This window comes from Melopsittacus undulatus, chromosome 1 (assembly GCF_012275295.1).
Source record: "Melopsittacus undulatus isolate bMelUnd1 chromosome 1, bMelUnd1.mat.Z, whole genome shotgun sequence".
Taxonomy (NCBI): Eukaryota; Metazoa; Chordata; class Aves; order Psittaciformes; family Psittaculidae; genus Melopsittacus; species Melopsittacus undulatus.
Genome location: NC_047527.1, coordinates 52,441,492 through 52,468,796, shown reverse-complemented (window position 1 = coordinate 52,468,796; position 27,305 = coordinate 52,441,492). Strand labels below are relative to the sequence as shown.

At 44.2% G+C, this 27,305-nt stretch overlaps 1 protein-coding gene across 5 annotated transcripts in view; it reads right to left on the bottom strand.

Moving 5' to 3' along the window:
- MTCL1 (microtubule crosslinking factor 1) overlaps positions 1 to 23,772 on the bottom strand; it is a 107,329-nt gene extending 83,557 nt beyond the window's left edge. For 2 of the 5 annotated variants that reach the window (XM_031052988.2, XM_031052987.2), the window contains exons 1-3: positions 23,376 to 23,499; positions 12,876 to 13,100; positions 11,212 to 11,370 (exon numbers count right to left, since the gene is read on the bottom strand). In XM_031052988.2, the coding sequence (XP_030908848.2) occupies positions 11,212 to 11,370; positions 12,876 to 13,073 (357 nt within the window). In that variant the 5' untranslated portion in view covers positions 13,074 to 13,100; positions 23,376 to 23,499. Of the gene's footprint in view, positions 1 to 11,211; positions 11,371 to 12,875; positions 13,101 to 23,375 lie in introns of all 5 variants that reach the window. The other 3 variants (XM_031052989.2, XM_031052990.2, XM_013130113.3) reach the window with 3 other exon arrangements.
- Between the last annotated feature and the right edge of the window lie 3,533 nt (positions 23,773 to 27,305).

The following is a 27,305-nucleotide window of genomic DNA, read 5'->3' as shown; positions in this document are numbered from 1 at the left end:
GATGAAGATCAGTGATGCGTGGAGTCCCTCAGGGTTCTGTGCTGGGACAGTACTGTTTAGTATCTTCATAAATGACACAGGCAGTGAGACTGAGCACCCTCAGCAAGTTTGCAGATGGCACCAAGGTTCAGCGAGGTCAAGTGCAGGGCTCTGAACTTGGGCTGGGGCAATCCCTGGTATTAACAAAGGCTTGGGGGATGAGGGAATTGAGAGCAGCCCTGAGGAGAAGGATTTGGGCATGAGCCAGAAATGTGTGCTTGTGGCCCAGAAAGCCAACCGCATCCTGCGATGCAACAAAAGAAGCATGACCAGCAGGTGAGGGGAGGTGATTCTGTCCCCTACACAAGTCTCAAGATGCCCCACATGAACTACTGCATTCAGCTCTAGAGTCATTAAGAATAAGAAAGACATGAACCTGTTGGAGCTGTTCCAGAGGAGGGACAAGAAGATGATAAGAGGGCTGGAGCTCCTCTCCTGTGAACACGCACTGAGGGTGTTGGAGTTGTCCAGCCTGGAGAAGGCCCTGGGAGACCCTACTGTGGCCTTTCAATACTTAAAGAGGGCTTATAAGAAACATGGGAACAGACCTTTTAAGTCGGGTCTATTGTGATAGGACAAGGGGTAATGGTTTTGCATTAAAAGACGCTAGATTTAGATTGGACATAAGGAAGAAATGTTTTCTGATGAGAGTGGTAAAACACTGGAACAGGTTGCTCAGAGAGGTGATGGATGCCCCATCCCTGGGAACATCATGGCAAGGCTGGTTGGGGCTCTGAGCATACTGATATAGTTGTATAAGCCCTTACTCATTGCAGAGGGGTTGAGCTGCATGATATTTAAAGGTACTTTCCAACCCAAACTATTCTATGACGGACCAGACTCTTGAGAACTGAAAGGGGACATGAACAAATAATCTTCAATTATTCTTTTGATAGAAAAATATATCATATATGATGAAAAACATCAAAGAGAAAAGAAATGTACAGGCTTTCAGATTTAAATCTGCTTTAGAGCTGTTTATCATGTAATTTAATTACTTTTTTCCCTCCTTCATCACTTGCAAGTCTGCTGTTTTGACACCACTGAAATCAGGAATGGGAATTTATACTGAACTCTGCAGACAGCGATGGTGGGGAGAGCTGCCTTCACCAATCTCTGCACAAGACCCAGTTTCTCTTGGCACAGCTGACTGCAGCAAGAGCATGCTGAAGAGATTGGACTGTAACTATTTTGGAGTGATCCCTGAGAAAGCAGCCTTAAATAGACCAATACGTACATCTGGCAATCTCAGATGGATCATTGTGCTCCTTCTGCCCACATAGACATTATGCTGATGTCCCTAAATATCACCACAACTTACCCTCCCCAGCACCAGCTACTGTCACTGGAGCAAGACCTAAAATTTCTATATTCGGGTAAGACTATCTTCTAATGCTTATATTCATTTGGACTCAAAATTTCATCTAGCAACAAAATAATAAAAAGAAGAAGAAACCAAGGAAACATAGGTAATGTACCTATTAGATGCAGATGCAATATTTTTTATAGATTGAATGAACCTAAAAGAAATGTTAGGCTTTCTCACATCAAGGCACAAACCCAAACCAAGTGAAGGCTTCACCTTGCCTCCTCCCACAGAACAGAATCCGTCTCTTTTCCTGCATTTCTCAGCAGGCTGAGTATAGGAACAAGGTGAAAAACTTGCCTTCCAGTGAGTTCTCTGGCAATAGAACTGCTGGCAAAACCGATGGGGGTGTGGGGATCACTCCTGCAGGGATAGGAAAGAGGCTGAAGTGCTGCATATGCCAGCATTTTGGCACAAACTGGGTTTGCGAAAAGACCAAGATGCGTGAAAGTGTCCTCATCTGTGGCATAAACGAAACAGGTTATTTACAGAAAAGTGCAAAATGTGCTGATGTGAGGTTGCCTGAAGACTCACAACTGCTCAATTCCACCTCTTCACCACTTAAATCCTTTTCCTGACTTACTTGCACCGACCACCTCCGTTTTTCCATTTCAGAGGAACAGAGAAGAGTAGGCGGATCCGGAGGACATGTGATGCACTGCCAAGCTGGGCTGCCTGGCAGCCAGTAAGGCTTTGGGTGGCAGAGCCACAATGCCAGGGATAAGGCAGGGGAAAACCCAGCGCTGGAGCATGTGGTAACGCTGAACTTGCCAAAATCATCAGATCTGCCTTCCTCATTCATCCTCTGACAGCTTGAGTAGTGCAGTGTTAATAATTCATAACTTATCTGTGCAATAAGTTACATGGTCCTCTTAAAAATAGAGCTAGAGAAGCATGTGTAAATAATTAATCTGAGAAGAGAAATAATCAGTTAACCCTTTAAAATAAGGACAAAAAACAATAGCTCTGAGTTTTTTTCACCTCCCTAAGCATTTTTGGACAGTGTTGTCCCATGGTTCCCAATACTCCTATGCAACACATATTCCTACACGCAGGATCACCACAACATAAACCACAGGCAGTCTGGGAAATCTGGTAAAAACCATGAAACTAACAAAGCTCCTCTTCTCACCCTGACAGACTGTCTCTTCCTCTTTTCCATTCCACTACCCAGAGCTCCAGATTCTGGGATGAAATTACCAGCAATGTGAGATGAAAACAGTTGGCGCTTGCTCACTGTGAGCCAGCCAAAGGGCAGCAGGAAAGCTGTGCCTCGCAAGAGTGGTGGCACTGAGCTTGCTGGCAATGCCAGCTTCCTTTCTTATAGGTTTATATACCCTTTCTCCTTTAGCTGGAGCTCCCTGATATGCTCAAGGCCAGATTCACTTATGATCTATGCTGGCTCCTCTGAGCCCTGGGAGGAGAGCAGGGCGGGCAGGGCATGGGACATCTCTGAAACCATCATGCCCTGGTACCCATCTCCACCCCAAGCACTGCACGACACTTTCTGTGTGAACAGTTGCCAGATGGTGGCTGATCTGAATTTCACCAAAGAGCAGAAAGACAAGGGCCATTGCTAATTAACTTCCATATATGTTCAGGTGTGGATATTCCAGCTTTAAATCCCTGCTTCTGCTCACAGAATAGCAGCATGCTGCAAAAATTTCCTTGTCCTGGAACAGAGTCTTGCCCACATCTTGGCAAGGAAAGCAAAGTGTACTGACTTCATTGAGGACTTATGCCCCAGTTGAATCGTGATTTAGAATACGTAAAGCATGCCCTAATTTTTCCTCCCAAAACAGCACCTGAAGGATTTGTTACCAATTTTTCACAAGGGCTTGCTGCAGAAAACCTTTAATTATGCTGTGCATAGATTAAGGGAAGAAAAAACAGAAAGTAAAAACTAAGCCCATCTTTTTCCCATGGAAGTTTTACACAGATGTCACAGAGGTTACAGTTTGTTTGCACTGTCACTGCTGAAGCCCACGTGACAGACAGCAGAATTATTTTTGGTAGCTGGGTGGAGGATGGGGAGACCGATACACAATCTGAGCTTTGTGGAGGTTATCTCCATGCCAGTCTCTGTTATTGAAAGCATAGCAGTCCTTTAGCTACTGAAAGACTTTTGCTGTATAGTAAGAAAAACATGAGAAGTGGGGCATTTCAGTTCCTACAGAAGGAAGGTTTCATTATACCTAATGAAATACCACTTGGACAGCCATGCAGCTATAGCAGGTCATTGTTCCTCCTAAAATGCCATCACTTAAAAGTAATTTCTCCATATGCAAAAGCCACTTGAGGTCCACCAAGTATTTGAGAGCAAGCGGGTGAGTTAGAGGAAGCCCACATCTGGGCTGAGAGGCTGCTTCCAGGCTAAGTGACAGAACAGCATGAAATAAAACTCTGGATCTGATCAGCAGAGTCACTATTACTTTCTCTCAAACCCCCCCACTTCCAGCATTACAACAGTATTTGGAAGCAGTGTCAGATAACTGCTGGTAAGTGTGGACAAATAGCAAATATCTAGAGAGTAAGGACTAGCTGGAGCCTGGTGAAAATTCATTTTGTAAGTCACAAATTTAGATGCAGATATCATTTGGGGGCTGAGGAAGCATTTACAAGCATAAGAGACTGGCACAAAGCACTTCGAAAATTTCAGGGAAGTATGTTTAAATCTATGGTTTAAATTTCTAAAAAGAAACACGAACAGTGCATTGTAAGACATAATAAAATTCCCTGGAGAAAAGAAGCAATTATATTACTGAGTTTGTTTCTTAGCTGCTATACATTTTGAGCCGAGTGAGATCTATTCCCACGTCTTCCCTCCATCCTGTCTGTACGAATACTGTGCAGACCACTTCACTATCTGTACATCTCCTGAAATGCCATAATGAGTATAAATCATTCACTGTGGTTTAGGTACCAATTCATTATTTATCACAATGAAAAAAAGATACTGAAGACAAAATGGTGCTGTGGTAAAACTTTCATGCAGTTAATGGCTTTAGTGATGATTATTGCACGAATCTTCATTACTTATAACTGTCACAAGCACTAACTTCTAAGCAGGGTTAGAGTCAACATGATGATCTTGCTTAGCCTTTTAATGCTATTTGAATCTACAGCTGATAAGTCTCAGTCAATTCCCATCATTTAAAATTATTGATAACTACAAAAAGTCATATATTAAAAAAATCAGATTTTTCACAGTATAGCCCCACTTCACCCAAATGAACATTATGTGCTATCTTAACAAGCATGTATGAAGTCCTAGTTAATGAAAACAGGGGTAATACTTCGTACAAACAAGCGTGTTTTCACCAAGAATAATTTCCTTGCCATTTGTGTATTACTTTGCACCATACCTTTATAGCAAAGAGAAAAGAGGGAAAAGTGACTTCAGATTGGAATAATCACACTTTACACATGCTACATGATTATGCCCTACTTAAAACATTCAGACTGTCATGCTCAGCTCTAATAGCCTCCAAATTTCCTTTTGCTTCATTATGTTTATAGAGCTAAATTCTTCTATCAACAAAATGCTCTCTACCTCTAGTGATGTTACGTGTAGTAGTACACCTGCACTTCAGAACAAAATTTGCCTCTAAATAATATGCCTGAAAGATCTCATCTCGCACATTTCCATTATTTTTATAAGCATCTGAATGCATCTTTTTACTCTGTTAAAAGGAACAGATATTTTAACAGAAAAATTACTTTGACTGTTACAAGCAGCAGTTCTTGAGCTGTGCCTCAAAAATCAGGAGCTGTAGGAGAGGAGGAGAGGGGAAGCTCAGGCATGACAGCATCCCCATTATCAATTAAGCCTTGGATGAAAGAACCTTGAGAGAAGGCACTGCCCTAAAAAGCCCACAGGTAACATGGGAAAGCCCATTTACAGTATGTACTGTTTTTCATCTCAGTCTGCATCCTAAAGAGATGTGCTAGAGACGTTACTAACGGCCAGTGGACTTGAACTTCTGTCCTCTCATGCAGAAATGAACGGAAACAGTATTTCTTGCCTTTCCATTTTGCCTCTGCCTTTCTGTAAAAACACCAGTGAACAGAAGTTGCAGCCATGGTCCTCCATCAACTGGAAATGATTTCCAGATGAACATGCCCAGAGGACAGCACTTGTGCCTCTAACTTTCCCAATGAGGAGAATTCAAAGGACAAATTATTTCAGCCAGTTAGGAGCTGGCCAAGAAAACCTCAGTGTCATGGGGGGAGGTTCACTGTCACACCAGAGGTGCTTGCAAGAGACAAAGCAACACCTCCTGTTGCTCCCCCTCCTGTACTTCTGCTTTCAGCAGCAATGGAGACTGTCACCTGCTCAATATGGCTGTCCCACAAGCAATAAATGCCTCTTTCTTCCCAATCACATTATTCTCATTCGCTTCTTACTAAACCATTTAATAGCATTCACATCAAATCTTTTGGCAGCTGCTAACCCTGTCCTCCCTTCCCTATTCCTCCCCTCTCTTTGTCCAGCCTGGCAGGGCTACCCTTCCCAGGCAGTGTTAGCACTGCCATGGCCATGTCTCTTTCTCCTCCCTGTCTCACAACACCAAACCCAGGCTGCAAACATGCAATGGACTCACTCATTCTCCCCATGGGGAACAGGAGAGGGTCACATGCTCACTCAGCATACTGTTACAGTAAGTAGCAAAAATGGTTTATTCTCCCCCAGGTAAAGAGTTATTAGAGAGAGAATTACTCTGAGAGGTATTAACTGCAGGGGAATTAATGATCACTACACATAAAGGCACCCAACACTTGCCAAGCATTATTTCATGGTTTAAACTTACACTCAAGATAGATCACCTAGTTGTAAATTTTCTTTGCTGAGAAAATATAAGGAAAATGTTCCTTTAAGATGCCCTGGTGTCTCCAAGGAAGTGCTGTTTGGTATGAGTTACAGTGGAAGATGTTCAGATCTCAAAGAAAATCTACTTGCTTTTGTCAAGCCTTGAAGGAAAGATCTGCTTTGTAGATCTGTGTTGCTAAGGAGAGAATTTGTAAGGAGTTTGCATTGGTGCAAAGAAAGGAAGCTTTGGAAAGAGTTTCCGGAATGCTTGCTGGCTGACCACGTTAAATTCTTAATATACATCATTATTTTTCATGACCTAAATTAGGATACTAAGAAGAGGAAAATTGCAGGGATGTTGCTGAGGTAACCTATTAGTGATGGAACAATTTTTCTCTCTCCTTTTGACTCAAGTGGAGATGTTAATAACCTAGACAACAAGATGAAAAAGAAAGCGAGCCTTGGCAGTGATATGTGTACTTATTGAATCAGTGAGGGTACACTGTCTTTGCTTCAAAAGCTATAAGGAAAAAACATCTTTGGTAAGTCACAGAAAATCCTAGCAAATTCCTAGAAAGGACAGTTCTAAGAAACATCCCAGTTTTACAAGGATATGCTACAAAGAAGTGTTCACAGTGGTAGGAAAACTCTGAAGCTTTGACAGAGAATGTAACAAAAAAAAAAAAGCATCAGAGGGAAGCCGAAAACCAGCTGAAAAGTTCACCCAAAAAAAAAAAAAGGAAGAGTTGGAAAAGAGAATCTGAAAATGCAGGTGAATAAATTGTGGGGGAAAAACCCAAACCCAAACCCAGTGAACTACACTGCTGCAGCAGCTTGAGAAGACTGAAACAGAAGAACTTGGTACACACAGTAAGGTTAAAAAATAGACAGAAAAGATTATTACCCTGTGAAAGAAGTAGCTTCAAGAGAATTAGTGGAAGTATTTCAGCCAAAAGTAGCAGACGGATGAGCCTACACCGTGATAAACAAGATGTGAAGAAACACACCCTCCTCCCCCCCAAAATAGGAAACATTATGGGAAAGGAAAGCACTGTATTATCTTTCACCTAAGAGGACTTTAAGAAAAAGGAAGCAGAGTGGCATGATTAAGCAAAATGAATGCCAGAGTGTGATGAAGACATTCAGAGGAACAGTGTCTAACTGGAAGACATCAGAATTGGATAAAATCCACAAGTATTGGTTAAGAATCCTTACCAATTGTATCTTAGCTCAAAACACATCTATAGGAAATACTGCAAAAGGCTGGAGAGATGGAGCATGCTTATGAATAAAGAGAAGAAAAAAAAAAAGGAAAGAGGTGGCATTGTCCTAAAAACCTGGCAGTGACTCACTGATGATCTGAGAGCTCCTTATTGAAACATCTGAAAACCAGAATATTTTGATGATGGGGAGTACCTGGCAGATACAAGAACAAGAGTCTAGATGTGGTTTTGATAGTGAAAAAGCTTCTGAAAGCATGTCATCAAATGGGAATTCAGAAGCATCTGGGACTGGGGAATAAAGTGCATTAGCTACGACAAAGCAGTAGGAGATGAGAGCAATGTGAAGGACATGGCAGGTGACTTCTTGTCATCCGTCCTCTTTGTTGTAACTTTGCTTCTTTTATTTGCAAAGCCAAGAGACACTGAGGAGTGTTATTTAGTGGCACAACAAGAAAGTCTATCGCATATGTACTTAACACAGCAACTTGAAATTACATAGTCAGGAGGAGGTGAAAATTAATTTCCCAGTTAAAACTGCAAGGCTTTTTGCAAGGCTTTTTATAAGAATTTTATTTATACAGAGCAACCTATACATACTTTACACACACACACACACACACAAAAACCTGCTGAAAGTATCACCGGATATCAAAACAAGTACTGGCGTGAAAGAATATATAACAGCACTAAACACCATAAACACTAGAAATTCCTCAAAAGATCCTGATACAAAACTAAGGTGGCTCTAAAGAAAGAGAGCTTTCAGAGATGTGTACAATTCCTAAAGATATTGCAGCATGCAAAATACATTATCAACATATATGCCATCCACTGCAGTGAGAAACTGGACCTGAGGGAATTGTATGATAGGATGAAGTAGAAATGAGCATTGAATGAAGCAATGAACATGAATGCAGACGTGAGAAAATCTTTTTGTTGATAAGATGGTGATACAGAAAAGAACTGAGAACAGTCAAGGCCAAGTGCAAGACCCTGTACCTTGGTTGGGGCAACCCCAAGCACAGACACAGGCACGGCAGAGAATGGATTGAGAGCAGCGCAGAGGACTTGGGGATGCTGGTTGATTAGAAGCACGACATGAGCAAGCAGTGTGAGCTTGCAGCCCAGAAACCCAACCATGTGCTGGGCTGCTCAAAAGGAGTGTGATCAGCAGGACAAGGGAGGTGATTATCCCCATCTACTTTGCTCTCACAAGACCTCACTTGGAGCATTGTGTCCAGCTCTGGGGACCCCAACAAGAGGGATGTGGACCTGTTGGAGTGAGTCCAGAGGAGACCACAAAGATGCCCAGGGGACTGGAGTACCTCTGCTATGAAGACAGGCTGAGAGAGTTGGGCTTGTTCAGCCTGGAGAAGGCTTCAGAGAGACCTTATAGAAGCCTTCCAGTATCTGAAGGGGGCCTATGAGAAAGCTGGAGAGGGTCTTTTTACAAGGACATGTGTGGACAGGACAAGGGGTAACAGCTTTAAACTGAAAGAGGGTAGATTTAGATTAGATACTAGGAAGAAATTCTTTATTGTGAGGGTGGTGAGGCACTGGCGCAGGTTGCCCAGAGAAGTTGTGGCTGCCCCATCCCTGGCAGTGCTCAAAGGCAGGTTAGACAGGGCTTTGAGCAGCCTGGTCTAGTGAAAGGTGTCTGGCAAGGCAAGGAGGGTTGCAACTAGATGAACTTCAAGGTCTCTTCCAACCCAAACCATTCTATGATAATTCTATGATTACAGAAAATGAGCTCTGGTGACAGTGGGCTATATCAGAGAGTGAATACCGAGTCTCAGGCAATGCTCCAGGGCTGGATAGGAAAGACACTCCTTTTAAGTGTCAGCCTTCAGATAGAAAAGATGCATAGACAGGACAGATTGGGAAGAAGCTATGTGGCCTTTGGGCCACTTTCTCCTGGTATATAAAGCACTAGTTTTCCCACTGACATATCTATAGTACATTCCTTTTAAGCTTTGTACACTTTATATGCTTCTAAGGAGGCATTGCTTCTGGTAGTTACTTGAATACATCTTGAGGCAAGATTTTTTTTCCCCCAGTAATGTCAACAACATTACAAACACCTACTTATCTGGCACTCATATCACTGTGTTTTTCCACCTTTTTGCTCATCTGTCCTCATGTGACCCACTGAGGACCCAAACCTCAGTCTTCTCACCTACTGTGACCTCTTGAAATTCTGACTCCCAGAGAAATCACCACTCACGCTATGAAAAAACAGACTATCTCTACTACAACTACTACATCTTATGCCCTGCTGTGCCTCCAGATCAGCATGAACACATACCATCATTCTACCTGTCTTCTCCCCCTTACCCTAGCTCCTGTCCAGCCTTTGCTGTTACAGGGCAAAGTCTACTTCCAAAGTAAGGGTAGATTCACATTGACTTGTAATGCAGCAGGGACAGTTGGGCATCCCTGTCCTGCTAGGCTGAAGCAATCTAAGAAGCAGGGTAAATTCAGCATGTTTAGAGCTAGCTTGGGACTCTGGCACTGCTAGACCATTTTCTTTCACACTGCTCACCCACAATTTAGTTCCTCAACCTGCTTAATCTTAAAGATTATTAAGCAATATCTAGTAGACCTGGGTATTAATCAGCAAGCAATATATTGGGTAGTTGATGACACAGTATTTTTGTATGGAATTTAGACTGCAGACCCTGTAACATGGTATCATGTCCATTAGGCACAGCATTCACAAATAACATTGAGAAATAAGAATAGCAAAACATCATGCAGACTTTATCTTTTTTGTCAGGCTCCTAAGCAATATCTAAGAAACACTGATATTTACACAGGTTGATGATCTGCCTTGTTAGGTACAAATGCTTCAGAACTCTTATGCTGCACTCATAACCCAAACACATTGAGAAATTAAATAGGGGTTGTCCTTATAAAACTGAGTCAGGCACTGTGCCAGTTGACTTGCAAGCAATGTTTGAAAGATTAAAATAAGGCACAGTTGCACCACCTCTCTAAATCTGACCAGGGCTCAGAGGATAAATGCCTTACCTCATTACGTTTAAATGCTCTATCACAACCTGGTTTAAAACAGAGCAAAGGCTGCTATACTATTAAGAGAACAGAAATACCACTACAGACCAGGATACGGGCTCTGGTAAAGAGCCACCATTAGTATCTGGCTTCCTTTACTGATCCCTGCTCCTCAACTCATTTGCTTCCAAGGATCATCACTTCACCCAATATGACTGTGTGTCAGCTCCAATTGAAATGATCGCTTTTCTCAACAGAGAGCAGCTCTGTGCCTGAAGGGCTATGTTATTTATACATTACAGACCACATTCCTGCTGCCTAGCTCATGTCAATGGCCCCCACTGTCACCATTGAAGAGCCAAAACAACAGCTTGCCTATCTGAACCATCTCTCAGAGACAAGTCATGCACATCTCATTTGACTCTCAAATAGGTAGAAGTCCCAGTCTGTGTAAACGAGAATCAGAGGTAGCTGGAGTCAAATGAAAGACAGTTTTACTCCAGTAGGAAAAGAGGCTTTAAGAAGACAGTTTAAAATGGGACAGAAGCCCTGGACAAAAGCCCCAGCATCGCTCATCTACCTCTCTATTGCTTCTAAATTATCAACCCACTTGGGACAAACAGCAAAGGAGACCTTTCTGGCAATTGTACAAACATATCAGCAAGCATTTTGTTTAAGAATTAGTCTAAGATGCCTGTGTGTCAAATTTCCCGTTTTACCCAGCAACACTAACCTGCATGGCTTCCCTGTCTACTGCTTACCTCTTTTAACTTGTCCAGCTCATTTTGCAGTGTCTGCTTGGACACCTCCACCTCAATGATTTGCTGCCGAAGGATTTCATTTTCATCTTCTGCTTTAACACGTTTCTCCTCCACACTCTCCAGCTCATGGTGCAGTCTGACAGAGACATCTTTGGCTACCTGGTCAGAAGAGCACAAACACATGAAGAGGATCCATGAGCGGCAACAGCTACAGTATGTCTCCTACAGTAAGAAGCATATTACAGCCCTAGACAGCTGAGAGATTTTTAATTCAATTATGAGACTGTTGATGAAAGGCTCCAAGCTTTCCAAGTACCAAAATGGATATTCATTTCTAATAAAGAAATCTGAAATGAAAATATATTTGATTACCCGTCTCCAGCTCCCTCTCCACATTATACTAAGGCAATGTCATGAACAGTGGGAGGAAAGAAGCAGATATCAAGCCTTCCCATCAAAGCCCTAGCATATCCCATCGATAAAAGACAAGGAATTGTGCTGTAAAGTTGGCAGGCCATTGATCAAAGCCACAAGTATGCAGCAGTTTCATCCACCCAAATTTGCTGCTCTAGCTGCAGCCACAGCTGGGCAAGACTGATATGAAAGCATAGAAATATATGCTAGCTTAGGTTTTCTGAGTCCAGCCTAACAAGAATAAATATTTACTCAAAAAACATTTGGAAAGGTGATTCATCAAGCAAAATGATGAATTACTGAATGACAAGAAGTCAGCAAAACCGAACCAAACAAACTAAAAAACCTCAATATCTCTTTCATTTGAATCTATGTACAAGATTTTTACTGAGTAATGTATCATTTCTATTATTATAAGGTTATCATTGTTTTCTATCCTAAAAGAGGAAATTAGTTCTGACACTTTGAAATGTTTGATGACTTGGTGTGCCATTCTTATTTCCACTGCTGGGAACCAATCATTCCAATTTCAAAGGTTTCATGTTTTGCAATTTTAAGTACAGAATGTCCAATAATTCTAGTGGTAAGCAGCCCCCCATACAGAAGACATTTTCAAGAGAGCTACAGGATAGCAATATCAAGAAAGATGAATAAAGCCAGATAAGCATCATGCCTATGCAAAGCTTAGCCCTGATGGAAACATTTCTGAAGAAAAATAAAAGCTGTTTCAGTTTTCTGAACTTTTTTAAGAGGAATTTGTGGTTTTATATGAAAAGCAGTTTGATTCTCTACCTGTCTTGCTAAATTATTGTAAAAGTCTCTTCCTGTTATGAGGCACTAAAAAATGCAACTTTGACCAGGTTTACTTTCCAGTTATTTAGCCTAAGCAAGAAGTGAAAAGGAAGGAAAGAACATGAATTGGGAAAAGCATATGAGGTTTTGTTTATATACAGTTTTGCAAAGCTAAGTTTTTCAGTGAAACTAATGAAACGAGACCCTTTTAATCTTTCAGATGCACAAATGTAACTTGACAGCATTTCTTTCATTCTGAATCTAAGCACATGTTTTTTCCTCACTAACACATATTTTTAGGATGATAAGCTGAATATTTGTTCTCTACCACGCAAGAAGGAAATTGGTCCTGACACTAGGAGAACTATTGCCTGTTCCATGTGTCACCTTCCCTTTCATTGCAGGGAGCCACATTCTGGTCTGTTCTCTTTCACTATGAATATGAATCTCTCACCCACCTTTAAATCCTGTTCCAGGCTCCTAATGAGCTCTCCATCCACATGGCCTGTTTGTGCAACTTTCAAGCTTTTCTGCTCTGCTTTCCTGAGACGATACTGCAGAATGCGGCAATTCTTGTTTGCCCGGTCCAGCTCTCGCCGGAGCTCCTGCAGCTGGTAAACATCTTCCTCTAAATAGCTATCACGCATTTCTTCCATTTCAGCCCGAAGTTCATCCAGCTCATCCTGTGGGAAGTCAAAACAGTGCTCCATCATACCTCTAAATCTCACCCATGAGAGCAAAATAGGAAACATGCTCGCTAGGATACCATATTAATGAAGTGATACAGATTGAAACATGCAGCTCCGGAAGTCATAGGAACAGAAGTTTTATCCAAACATTGACTAATTATGCTGAACTAAATTAATGAATATTTGTTGTATTTCTTACAATTGCTTTAATATTTAAAACCAGAACATATGCTTATCTGTCTCCTGAAACTGGTGACACCTTCATTTTACTATCTCTAATTAAAACATGCATATCTGAATTTGCATTTATATACATATGAAATGCATATTATTTAGACTACAGTAAACTTATTTAACCAGCTACATCAGCATCGCTGTGTCATGTCCTTTTTAACAACCAGCACTTCCTGAAAATGAAATCATCCCTTGAAAACTTGAACAAATCTTTACACCAAATACCAAACTGCTTCATTTGAAAATGCTGTCCCATCTGACCCTAGCACCATGAACATGCTTAGTGACAGATGGGTTGGGTGTGGGAGAAACTCAGATTCTGTTGTATGCACACACATTTCAATAACAGGACCACCGGGACAATACAAAACCTGTGCCTCCGGGAATAACCTGGTCATTCTTTTCTGGGCATCATGAACTGCCCTGATTTTACATCACACCATGAGCAGCACATGCTCTCTAAAGTCAGATTTAAAGATTTACGGCTGAAGAGGATAAGCTCTATCGTTCCCATTTGTTTAATCTGTGCATGACTGAAGCTCCAAAGCTAAAACTCTTATAAAGGTCTTCCAAGCCCAAAGGTACAAGACATTAAACCACTGGATGACACCAAAACTATGACTCTACTAACTTTGAACCAAGTTGGGGGAAAAAAAAGAAATCAAGAGACAGCACAAGAATATTTGAGATTAACTATTAATTTTTAAATTGTTTTCTTCAAAATTGCATTTGATGTTATAAAAACCAAATTTTCCATGCAAAACATGGTTTGAATAAGTTTACAGGAGAACTTGTACCAGGCCTAGCTGCACCTTCACCTCACTTTAGATATGTAAATGGCACTTGAAATACAAAGGACGGCTGGAGAATATTTCACACTTGCATTGGATGGAGAAGACACTGCTATAGGGTAAGCTCCCTTGACAAAGCTCCCTCCAAGGCCCCCTGTCCAGTCTCTCCATGAACATGTCTGCTTGCATCCCCACGGTAGTCCTCTCAACCATTTTCTTTCCCATGTCCTAACTGGATGGACAGTCGTGTTTCTACCTGTATTCATCTTGCTCCACTGAAGCTTTAGTAACTGAAGGACAGATGAGGGACAGATCTTGTCTCTGAGCACAGTCCTGACCAAAGGAAGACTTGTCAAACTTCTTTAGCCTTGTTAGTATGGTTATGTTAGAATTACAGTGTTGTTCTGACCAAAATCCCATCCACATATAAAAAGACAAGTATACATACAGCTATGTTTTAGCTTCAGTTAGTTGAGCCAGCATGAGTCAAATTTTAGGTAAGCACAAAGCTCGTTATTTCCAAAATGACCACTCCGAGCTCAGCAGGGAGGCTTTGCTCCACCAGTACAGCACTCCCAGGGCTCTACAGAGTTCTCCCTGGATGCTCAGAAAGGACAGACATATTTCTCACAAGCCCACTATATCATTATACATTCCCAGTATATTCAGATTTCAGCTGTAGGGGCATCCTGTCCCACAGTCTCCCTGGGAGAGCTGCAGGAGTAAGATATTTGTGCGGATGGAGAAACAAAAGGGTTATTCCTCAGTGAGCTGGTAGAAACTGATTAGATAGTAGCAATGGCTTTTGGACTTAAGAAAAGGAATATACTTTTGTGTTACCAGTTTATGAGCTAGGTATTTTGGCTAAGGTACTCATATCAAAAGTACAATCTTTACCTGTCAGAGCTAATACAGCCCTCTGGGATGAACAGGACCAAAGTTATTGCTTAGGGCTGTCTGCAGACTCAGGAGGTGAATCTACCTGAACTAAATTTAAGTTCAATTAACTTTTTAATATCATCTTCAGAATGCTGATGTTAGATTAATAATTTGCTTGTAAACTGAGAATTTTGAAACACAAACCCACAATAAAGAAAAATATCTGGCATCAACAGATTAGTGGGATCTGGTTATAATCTGATGTTTCTATTTAAAAACTAAGCAATAGCTTTCATGTATTAAGTGGCCTGCAAAAAGCAACTATAATGTTACTGTTCTCTAACTTCCTTCTTATCTATATATTTATTAGTAAAATACAGTTGGTTTCTAAAGACAAATAATGTACAATATTTGACTTCAAAGTATTTATTACAACCAAATTTGGAAAGTGAAAGTCACAGCATTTTAATCCACCCAACCCCTGAAACAGTCATCCCAGTGAAAATTAATATTCCCAGATCCTTTCAGCAGGCACGGGAGCTCTCCCAGCCTTAAAAGTCACTCTGTCTCCATTGGAGACTTGAATCCAATGTCTTTCCTCCCACCAAAGTAGTTCCAAAAAGAGCTGCAAGCATTGGCATGAGCTATATTTCAGGAGATAGGCCTGGCTTTTGCCTCCAGAAAACAAGAAGTTATCTGTCTCCCTGAAAAGCACAACTCTGATTTTGCAAGTGTGTGATTTTTATTGTTATGCTTGCCTCTGGCTTTGCTTATAAATACACAGCTTGCTTTTCTTTTGTGTAATTTTGCAGATAAACTATTTTTTTAAATAAGAAAACTCAAGTTTTTTTCTACTCCCAAAACTTTAATGTAGAAATGGGACCATGTCCCAGACCCTTGTATTTAGGAATACAGCATCCTTTGGATGAACTTTAGAATATGGCAACATATATGCAAGAACAATGCAGGCACAGACATTTTGTGTGTATAAGAAACAGAAACTTCATCATACAGTTTAAATGCAGCTCGCTTTCTGTTGTGTTACTACAGTGCCTGGGGCTTGGACCTACATAGTTGGCTCAGCCCAGGGAGAACAAACCGAAATGGGACAGATGAGTAGCAAGATGAATCTCATTTTTATATATTAAAATATATATACAGGAGCATATCACCTCCAAAACACCAAAATAGAGGAAAAGAACATGTGACTCAGATTTTGTATGACAGCACACAATTATAGATGCTGGGATAATATTTTACTAGTTATAGTAAAGATATAACCTTGCTCTTGATACAGGCCACAAAATCACTAGCAAGGTTGTAGATGCTTCCAGTTCATAACAGCTTGTTCTCCTTGGAAGGTACTTGTGAGTCTGCTGTACATGCTGAAACCTTGTGTTAGCATCTTCTAAGTCAGAGCTGTTACGGTTACACCTACAAAACCAGGACACCTTAAACTCCTCTTCTGAAATGAAGAGTGCACACAAAACAGAGGAAGGTAAGTTGAAGACTCAGAGAAGTAGAAATTACAACTGAAATTATGATGGTCCTACTTACTAAACTTGCAAACCTACCTCTTTGAAGGAAAACACATCAATCATTAGAGAAACAGAAGGTAACGCAGAACCCTGAAAATACCAAAATTAGTAGTTTGCAAAAAAAAAGATGCTTTGGCTGTGAGGTGGTTGGAAACACCAGATAAACCCAACCGCTGACTTCATTAAAATGTATTGCTCATATTACTATGATTATTGTGAATAAGAATTAAAGGTCTCTCTCAGGAGGTATTGTGCTTCATACAATGGATTTTAATATTGTAAAGCTGAAGAAAGAGATCAGAATAGGCACTTTAAAGTAATTAAACCAAACAAGTAGGAAAGCAGCCATCCCTCTTTGTGTACCTAAAAAAATCAAGAGCCCACTCCCTTCTTTAAACATGGAGGACCTACTGCAGCATTCTAAAGTGGCAATTGAAACCGAGAGGTTAAGTGCAGGCATAAGAAGCTTCATTTTGCTGTACATTCCTGTAGGGGATGAGAGCCTCCTCTTGATCGCTTTTAATTTAATGGTAATTATTACTTTCAGTAGGAACAGCAGCAGGCAGAGTCCTGGAATATTGTTTAGGAAAAAGCTAAACTGCTTTGCTTTCCAGATGTCACCCTGGTCACCAGAAAGAACAAATAGAAGAATAGGAAAGAAAACAACCTTCTAACTGACAGCTTTTTCCAAATTTGCAGTAGAAATCTAGGTTGCTTTGGAGTCTAAGCACTTACAGTTTCAGATACTTGGCCCAAATGACTTCCTAGAGGTCAGGTACTTGGAGTATAATAGGAATTACTCATCTGAGATTCACAGGGTGACTGTATGAACACAGGACAACTGCTCCATTTGTAGGATTCCCCTAGATGTCAGTGCAAAGGCAACAGACTTAGGATTCACTGCCTGTCAATTTAAAAAGACAAGGTGGATCGGCTGAAAGGGAAAAGCCTGTGCGCAGTTTACATCACATACATACTGATGGTGTCATTTCACATCTGTGCTGTGCAAATTTAAAACTTGCCTGTCAGAAGAGAAGCCATTATCTCATTAATACCTTTAGTGATGTCATACTTGTTTATTATGGATTTAATTTATAATGAAGTATAATTAAGGGTAAATTATAGGAATATGCCTTGTTCAGGATTCTGGAAAGGAAAAAAAAAAGGGAGAGAGTGAGGGAGGAAGAGAGAGAGAGAAAGAGTCAGGTCATGCAGCTATTACACTAAGTAACCCGTACTTATGAGTCATTCCCACTGAAACAACCAGGCATACTTGTACAACTGATGGGCTGTGTCTACCCAGCCAGCCTGGCTGAGACCCATAATGAGGTTTGAAAGTAAATTTTCCAGTTATCCCCACCAACTACACACTCATTCAGCCCACAGAGCATGCAAGAACCAGATCCATTCTGAAACAGAAGAGAGACCTACACTCCAAGGGTGTACTGAATATGCTCCGTTCTCTTGAGTCCTCTGGACAGCTATAAATCACATGTATAATAGGTATATTCCATTTAATGGGACAGAATAAAAACAAACCAAAGACCTCTAAACTGCATATAAAAGCAGGAGTAAGGGCATCAGCACCTCTAGGTCAGCCTTCTTATCTACCCCCACCAAGTTGAATTACTGGCTAATACAGAAAAAGCTCTTAACGCAGAGTGTGAATAGCATAAAAGATGTATGGATACTGAATGCATTATTATGCACTTACAGTTATGCATGTTAGCAAACTGAAAATTTTAAGCCTCCTATGAATTAGAATGCATCAGTTAAGTACTAACTTGGAAGTATTTGCCAGCTAGGATGACAAAAACATACAAAACCAATAAAACGTACAGTATTTAAGAAAATGCAAATGAAGGATGAAATTCAATTGTCTATGTAAAACAGAAGTATTTATTCATTTAGCCAATAGTTATATTTATAGATTGTGCCACTACGCATTTTTTAAAATAGAAAGAAGTTCAATATACATTCAATGATATGAGAGTAGACTGAGGAAGGGAGGAGTGGTGGCAATTACAGTGGGTAACTGCTATTGCTCTAGCGAATCCAGAACTTCTAGAAAGTCCTTGATAAATCACAGATTCATGAACTGTGATTTTACATAATCTCTGGTTTTGTATTTTAAACACCTCAAACTGTCTGTATGTAGGAGATGCTGCTGCTAAGGAATAAACACATCCCCCATATCACTTTATGGCAGAATTGCAGTAGGGATAAATATGCTCTAAACAGCTTTGTCCGGGAAGAAGGAAATAACTATTATTTTTGCCTCTTGTGAAGTATGTTAACAAACCCAAAGCCCCTGGGCCACTGATGTTACTGTTTAGCTCTCAAGCCAAACTACTTTACAAGTCATACACCAACCCAAGATTGTTTGAAGCTAGTGCACAAAATGAGAACTGACAAAAATCACAGGATCACAAGCACCTGTTGATTTCAAGGCTGGTTTAAGCTTGTAGGATCCAAGAGCAAGAGCAGCATCTGGCAGCTTTTCTGCTCCATTCAAGCATTAGCCCCAGTATTGTTTCAAACACACTTCCTCAACTGGGGTGGCTGAAGCCGTTTAAGCAGTCATCTGGCTGGTGCAACACTGATACAATCTATTTAAGCCCACCGAGAGAAACTATTGCCCGGTGCATCATGCAGCTAAACCCCTCCAGGCAGCAGCGGGGTTGACAGGGACACAGCTGGAGCTAACAAGGCACACTGCCTTGCTATTCTTCCCCAAAGTGACATCTCCCTCCAGCAGCTGATCGTCCCTCCTGCTGGGCCCAGCCACACGGGTTTTGTGCCCAAGGCAGGGTTATCACCTCCATTCTCTTTGGGACCGTCAGTCACCAGGTGGGAATAGCAGCTTGTCAGGCAGAGATGAGGGACAAGCTTTGTTTTGCTAACCCTGGTAACCCTTGCTAAATGGAAAAAAATTGGTTCCATCACTTCACATGATTTTTGCCCTGCAAAACCCATTGACATAGAACCATAGAACACAACTCCCTGCAGGTTCACAAAAGAAATGGTGGTATTATGCCTCATGAGTTCATCCCAAGCCTACAGACTTGAAGACTTAACAGTTTCAAGGATGCCAAGAAATACAATGCAATTGCTAAAATTGCTAAATTTAGAAAATTGCTAAAATTTGGTCCTCCTTCCTTAGGATCCCTTATCCTTTAGAGGGCTCTACACAACAAAGAGCTTCTTTCAAAGTTTCCCAAGGATTCGTACAGCACAAGACGCTTCTCTGCATGCTGGACACTTTGAAGTAATCCTGAAAAACAACCACTTGTGTGGGTAGTATTTTGCTATTACTAACAGTACTGACTAGTAATAACTAAAACTTCACCTTCCACTAGCACTTACTGATGACCTCCTGGCTCCACAACATAATTCCTCTTGCACATCAACAAATAAGCAATACCTTTTAAATGCTACTGTAGGATTACAGTCTTCCCCCCAGGTAGCTCAAATGAGGTTATACAAGAAATATATGAAAGTGAAATCAATGATGAGCTCTTGCAGTAGCAGTAGAAGAGACACTTCCCAATGTAAACACATCTCCTCAGCCACTTCACTTACAGGCTTAACTTTATAGATAGCTAGCTGCTGCTGGAGCCAAAGTCTCATCTAGAGTAAAATCAGAGTTCCTGGAAATACATAAGGTAGTAACTTGGTATCAGGCTGAGATCTAACTCACAGGATATGAAGTCTGAGGTGCTTGCATCACCAACAGTTTGCTTCCATTCAGCATTCTGGGAGACCTTCTAGCACTTCTTGATGAGAAAGAAAAACAAACAATTGTTTGGTTTGTTTTTCTGGTAGCCCTTTAATCTCCAGTAATCTTTAGCACTAAGTCTGTGCATGTGTATACACACACACACACACACACACACACGCTAAGTTCTATAACCTATGTTCCGGACACTTGAAAGACACATGAAAGAGCTTCCTATGTGAAGGATAGATTTCCCTGAAACAGACTTTAAAACCGTGTGCATTTACAGTTGCACTCCAGCTGCAGAGAGGGATAAGAAGTGTAAACAAAAAAAAATCAGCATATGGCTATGCTCAGGAAATTAACAGTTTCTTCTGGGATTTATCTCATGATTTGTCTATTTACAGCTGACAGCCTCCCTGTTATCCCCTATCTCCCTCCAGTTAAAGGGGAAACAAAACTCTAACGGCAAACTAGAGAAACACGAGGAGCAAACCCACAAGTAAACAACTAGGGCAATGCTGTGGTTTTAATTCACAGAAGGTTTTTATAGGTTTCCCCAGAAAAGAAAAATGAAGTTTGGGAATCCTCCTGATAACTTCTGCACCACTGGGTTGTTTCCAAACATTTTGAGAGAGGAGCAGAACTGTTAGGACTTCATGCACCCAGGTGGCCAAGGAGAGCAGACAGACCATGCACTCATTCCCCTCAGAAGAGATGACTGTGCGAGCTTGTGGCTGTCAAGGCACCAGGACAAGCCCACTAGAAGTCAACTGAGACACAGAGCCCCAGGAAACCAGTCTGTAGTATCCTACTGGTCTCAGAACTACTTGTAGCCCAAAAAAGTGACAGTCCAAATCAAAGGATTGGGACACATCTGTTGTAGATGATGAAGACCTCAAGGTGAAAGACCTGAAGACACTGTTGCACAGGGTGAGAAGTTTGAAACTATGTAGAATAAAGTTTTTTCTAGGGGGCGGGTGTCCCTGCCCATGGCAGGGATTGGAACTAGATGCTTTTTAAGGTCCATTCCTACCCAAATCATTCTATGATTCTATGACTTGTCAGTATCAGTCAGGTCCTGTGATCAGAAAGTCCCTCAGGTGGGACACCCTAACAGCAGCTGGTCCTAGACAATTCAGACACACTCAGCTTCCTATAGTTAAAAAGTACTTTAAATATGAAACAAGAAGCTTAAACACTCTTCCTAAAGGGTTAAGTACTGTAATTCTGCAAAGCCTGTAATGCAAAGAGAGGCTCCTGGGCTTTTGGCCTCCATGACTTCTAGTGGCAGTGCCAGTTCATCTGCTCCTTAAAAAAGCAATACCAGTTCAATACTTTTACCAGCTGTGACTTCATCACATCTCTTCTTTCTGGGCTGTTGAGTAAAACAGAAGCTTCTGATAAAGGCTTTCTCTGCTGCTCAGCATTTTATAGACTATTACATTTACCTAACACACCCCAGAGTTTTCCATCCAATAAGTGCTGTAAAAAAGCTTTGCAATGTGCCAATAATTTCTGTTGTTCCAGTTCTGGGTTATTCTTTCATAGGTGACCAGCAGTGCCCACAGTATTTCAGGTACACCTATTGATCTGTGTAACAGCTACAGATCTATAAAATATTATAATACAGTCTTTGTTCAAAGAATGACAACATTGATTTCCCCCTGAAATCTAACATTTTTTTGCCTGCAGTGTCACATTGAGCAGAGACATTCATTGCTCCTTTTCTCATTATGCTCCTGAGTTAACAAAACACATTTAAAACCCAGAAAAGTGCATACTCAGTCCTTCTCGCCAAGTGCTTTAAATTTTCAATACTGAGATTTGTTCTCATCTTCTGTCTTCATTTTTCACCCATTTCTCAGGGGTCAAGTCTACAATTAAGTTCTGTCTGATCTTTTCTAGGCTTGAGTTAAGACAGAAAAGCCTTAATGCCATCTGCAAATTTTGCTGTATCATTGCTCATTCCTTTTCCCACTTCATTAAGCAGCACCAGACCCAGCAAAGAAGCTTGCAGCACCCCCACTGTTAACCTTTTGCTACACTGAACACTGTTCCTTGTTCCTTAGTCAAAAGCCCTTAACAAGCCCAGTCTGTATCTTTACCACCCTTCCCTCCCAAGGTTAAGCTCAGCTCCAGCCCTTATCCAAGAAAACTCCCACGGATTTCCATGGTCATTTTGCATAACAACCGGGTGTTTCCAACATCTGGGAAGAAAGATTGTTCTCACTAGCAAAAGAGTCAAATGGTACAGTAGATGTGGTTATACAATTATCTCAGCTTATCTTATTTATAGATCTTTATGGACGCAACCTCTTTGCTGTGCCAAAAGATCAGATTGTAAGTGCAAGTCCAACTAGAGGCTCCCGCAGGTCAACCCAGCTCAGAGCACGCCTGCAGTTAGCTTTCCTGTTTCTCCAAGGATGAATGCATATAGCTGAACTTTTCTACCTGCACAAGGATGCAATGACACTTTTCATTGCTGCTCTGTTACTCCACTAGTACTTCACAATGAGTGGCTTCGCTTTCCAGTGATAAAGCAACATAACAAACCCGTCACCCTTTCCACAGCAAAGGAGCGAACCAGTTTCTTTGGCTTATCTTAAAGGGTGACACAGAGGAACAGTTCCTGGAAAGCAAGGTCTTGCTAACCAGTACAGTGATTGCGGCGCTTCAGAAAGAGTTGGGGCTTGCTGAGCTATCACCACGTCAACCAAACGTAGTCCTGCTACACTGCACATGTTGCACTGGATTTGGGTTCATCCAGTCTCCACAAACCGGGGTTTACTGGGAGCCCTGATCCCACGCTGAAGCTCCGTGTCTGCCCTTAAGTGGTGCCCTGTCCCGATCTGGAGGACAGCGCCGAGGCCCCCGGGCGGGCTCTCCCTTGCCCCTATTTCTCTCCCGCGGGTGAAGTTGAACATTAGGTCTGGCAGGGGTGGTGTGGGGGGTCCTACGGGAGGTGTTTTCAGGCTGCGCGAATGCACCCGCCAACCCCAGCGCGGACCCTATAGACCCGGGCAGGAGGGACCTGCACCTCTACCGCTGCCTCCCCATTTCCTCCCCTTCCCAGGGCGAGGACCCGCCAACGCCGGGCGATGCTCACCTTGAGGTACTCGTTCTCCGAGCGCAGCTCCTCCACCTCCCGCTGCAACTCCTCAGAGGCGGCCGGCGGCGGCTCCCCGCGGCCCGGCACTCGTCCCCCGCCGGAGGGCACGGGCAGCGGGTCCCCGCTGGGTCGGGTGGTCGGCGGGGCTCCGCGTCCGGCACCGGTGCGGGTCGGCTCGGCGGCTGACTGAGTGGCCGGCGGCTCACGGTCGCTGGAACCAGTGCCGGACTCGGCGTCGCTGCTGGCGGCCGGAGCCAGACGCTGCTCATCGGAGAGCGGCTCGGAGGGGCAGTCGGAGAGATCGGAGCTGCTGTCCGTGTGGCCCACCCGGGCGAGCGCCGCCGCCGCATGGCCGCTGCCCGCCGGGGCTCCCCGCTTCCCCTTCCTGCCCTTGCCGGGCGGCGGGGCCGCTTCGCCACTGGGCTGCCGCCCCCCGCCCCGACCGCCGGGGCCCGGCTCTGGCCCGCGGGCAGTCCGCTTGGCGCAAGGGGCGGCCTTGGCACCCGCCCTGCCCGCGGCCGCGACGGCGGCAGCGGCGGCCTTGCACCCCGTGGCGGCGGGGCGGCGGGAGAGGCGGCCCGGCGCCGCCAGCAGCCCTGCGGCCGGCGGGTGGGCTCCCGGGTGCGGCGATGGGGGTGCCCGGCTAGGGAGGCCAGGGGACTTGGGAGGCGCGGGCGGTGGCTTGGCGGCAACGGCGGCTCGGGCGTGGAGATCCTTGAGGAAGGGTCTGGCGGGCGATGGGGCGCGGTGCAGCCGCTTCTTCTCGGCGTGCGGGTGGTGGTGGCCGGGCGAAGACGGCGGCGGCCGCAGCGCGTCGCCGGGCCCCGGGCCGGGGCCGTTCAGCGCCTCCATGTCGCGGGCCGGGGGCGGCGGGGCGGCAGCGGCGGCCGCGGGGGGGCCCGGCGGCGGCAGGAGCGGCGGTCCCCGCGGGGCGCAGCAGCAGGACGGGCAGCCTCCTCCAGCCTCCCCTCTCGCTCTCTCATCACTTCTGCTTCTCCCAGCCACAACCCTCGCACTTTTCTTTCTCGATCCCCCTCTTCCTGCCCCCACACCCCCACCTCCTCCTCTCCTTTCTCCTCCTCCTCGCCGCTCTCTCCCGAACACTGATTTGTTTCAATAAAGCGAACCCAAATCCCCCGGTGGCAGCCCGTCTCCACCTCCCTCTTCTCCTCCCGCTCCCCTCTCTGCCTGGCTCAGCTTGATGCAGCTCAAGTTGTGATGCAGCCCTCAACCCCCCCCCCCCCCCCCTCCTTCTGCCCTCAACCGAAGCAAATCCGTGTTTCCTTGGCTGCCTTCGCTTCCACTTGCAAGTCCCCATTCAACCCACCGACTCCGCTAAGCCCATGGCTCCCCGCTGCCCCCGACTCCGGCCGCCGCTACCGCCTCCGCCCGGCTCCTGAAATAGCCCCGATGCTGCCGGGGCCGCTCCGGCGCGGCCCGCCTGTGCGCAGGATCCGCCCCCTCTGTCAGCGAGCCAGCCTGTTCTCCTAGCAAACTACTTTCCTTGCACGCTTTATTATAGGGGCGCCTTTGCCAGCCGCTTCCTAGCAGGAAGCCTCATGTTGGGAAATTTTAAATCCCCAGCCATGAGGTGTGTGGCGTTGCCCTTGTGTTATTTTGTGTTTTGCTGTCGGAGCTAAGACTTCATGAAAACACCCTCTCCAGAGATTGGCAGCAACAAAACAACATCCACTGCATTATCCCGTTTCTCAAGGCAGACACAGGTTCACCCAGAGGCAGAGCTGAGTATCCGAGCGAATACCCAGCAAGTTCCTGGCGGTAGTTAAACTACAAAAGGAACGGACTCAACCTTTTGGAGCGTGGGGATCAGAAATTACAACCCTTGCATTTGCAAAGCACCCGGAGAATAAATGAGAGGGAGGAGAGGCTCAGGCGTGGGAAAGAGGCACAGCCCAATGGGCAGAGCAGAGGAGCCGCACCGGGATGTTTCGGACTCCTCCGCTCGGTTACAGCGGGACCTTGGACCAGCGGCCGTGGCTCCCCTTTATCTGCCAGCCGGAGGCAGTAAACGCGGGCATAGCGCATGAAGGCCTTGGGAGGTTCAAGTCATCCACGCCTGAAAGGCAATGACCACAGCGCGCCCCGGGAAGGGCACTTCTGTGGTGGTGGGGGGCAGTATCTAGGGGCAGAGAGTGTTACCCAGAAAGGCTAAAGCCCCAGGGGCTGGGGGCACCGGGCACCAGCACAGCATAGGCAGGGTGCCCAAGGTAAGGTCGGGCAGCCGGCTTCGGCAGTGCAGGTCCCGGTTCTGATCCGGCGCTAGACGACCGGGCAGAACTGCCTGAGGAATAGCTGGGGCCACGCTGGCATCCCCGAGCTCATGTCCCTGTAAACGAGGGGAAAACCGATTTATCCTGCTGAGTGGCAACACCGCTGCTGCCGCATGAGTATGCAACAGGTAGTCCCTTATTTTGCAAAGGCTGCAGAGGTGGGAGGGAAATAGATAGATAGATAGATAGATAGATAGATAGATAGATAGATAGATAGATATTCAAATCAGAGCTGTATCTACAGGTCTCCAGGAACTGGGAGCAGCCCTTCGGCACCACCCCGGGCTACCGGCGTGGGCAGCGCAGCTGGGGAGCACGGTGATGGGGAGGGCTGCCGGCGTGGCCAGGCACCCCAAAGAAGGCCGGGACCAGAGGCGGAGGCTGCTCGGGTCCCTCCCCGTCCCCACCGGTGGGACACACCCCCTTTAAACACCCCCCCCTCACACCCCCCCTTGGCGGGTCCTTCCGCTAGTGGGTAGGAGATGAAAGCCCTGCTCCAGGGCACCCATCAGGCTGCTGCTGTCGTTGGGCGGCTTTTTTTTTGGTTAATCTCTGTTAATCGGCTTCTGTCACTGGTCACGGTTTCCCCCCCTTGGCATCGCTACCGGGCGGCTTGGTTTCTGCATCCAGAGGTGCCCTTTGGGTCACACCACACAGTGCCTTTTGTGGCAAAGATGCGCTTGCTGGTGCCGGGCTGCACATCAAGTGGAGCTCCCGGGAGACTTGGTTTGGCCAAGGCCTTTAAAAATTACACAAAATACCCTGAGGAAGGGAAAATAGCAACCTTCCTCACAGGTGTAAGCCCCCTCATTCTCCTTCTGTGTACAATGTCAGTAATTTATGTGATTGGGCGAGATGACCCAATGATGACTGGGTGATTCTGAGGCTACAGAAGCAGTATGAAGTGTGTCAGGTAGGCTTTGACACAGAAGGTGACTTATGAAACATAAACTATTGTTACATTTTAATGACATAGCATTTGTGTCAGGCCATCACATGTTATCGGTGTTTCCTACCAAGATGCTGTGCTCTTAGCTGGGGTTTCTTCTGGCAATATGCTGCTGGTCAGTTCAAGCAGTGCTCCTTTTCAAGAATGCTGGAGGGTGAAAGAGATGGCAATTCCTGTGTTCCATCTTGAAAAATAGTAATTATTATGTAAATACTAAATATTATGTTAACCTAGATGAGAGGTATCACAAAGGTTGTTTTGCATTACTGTATTGCCACTTGCACTTGGTTTTGGTTATAACTTTCAAGAATAGATGGGAATTCCAACTTCATATATTAGATTTGCAATGTGTTTTATGACTGTGATGAAAAGGGAACTGCACTGTGATAATTTACGAGCACTCTGTTTTGACTTTGCCCCATGAACAGAACAGTTCAATTCAAAAGGAAAATGAAAGGAAAAAGTATGGCTCAAGATAAGCCACTTTCCTACAAACAATAGTTGAGAGATAGTGCCAGGCTTCTTTGCACTGGATGGGAAAAGAATTAGGGATGTGAAGAAAGGAGCACATTCACAAAAGGCTGGGAATTGTCCAGGAGAATTAATCTGAGACACTTGAGTGCCTGACAGAGTCCAGTTCCCTCTCACAAGTTTACCTTGTAAATTTTACATGTGAAAATACATTAA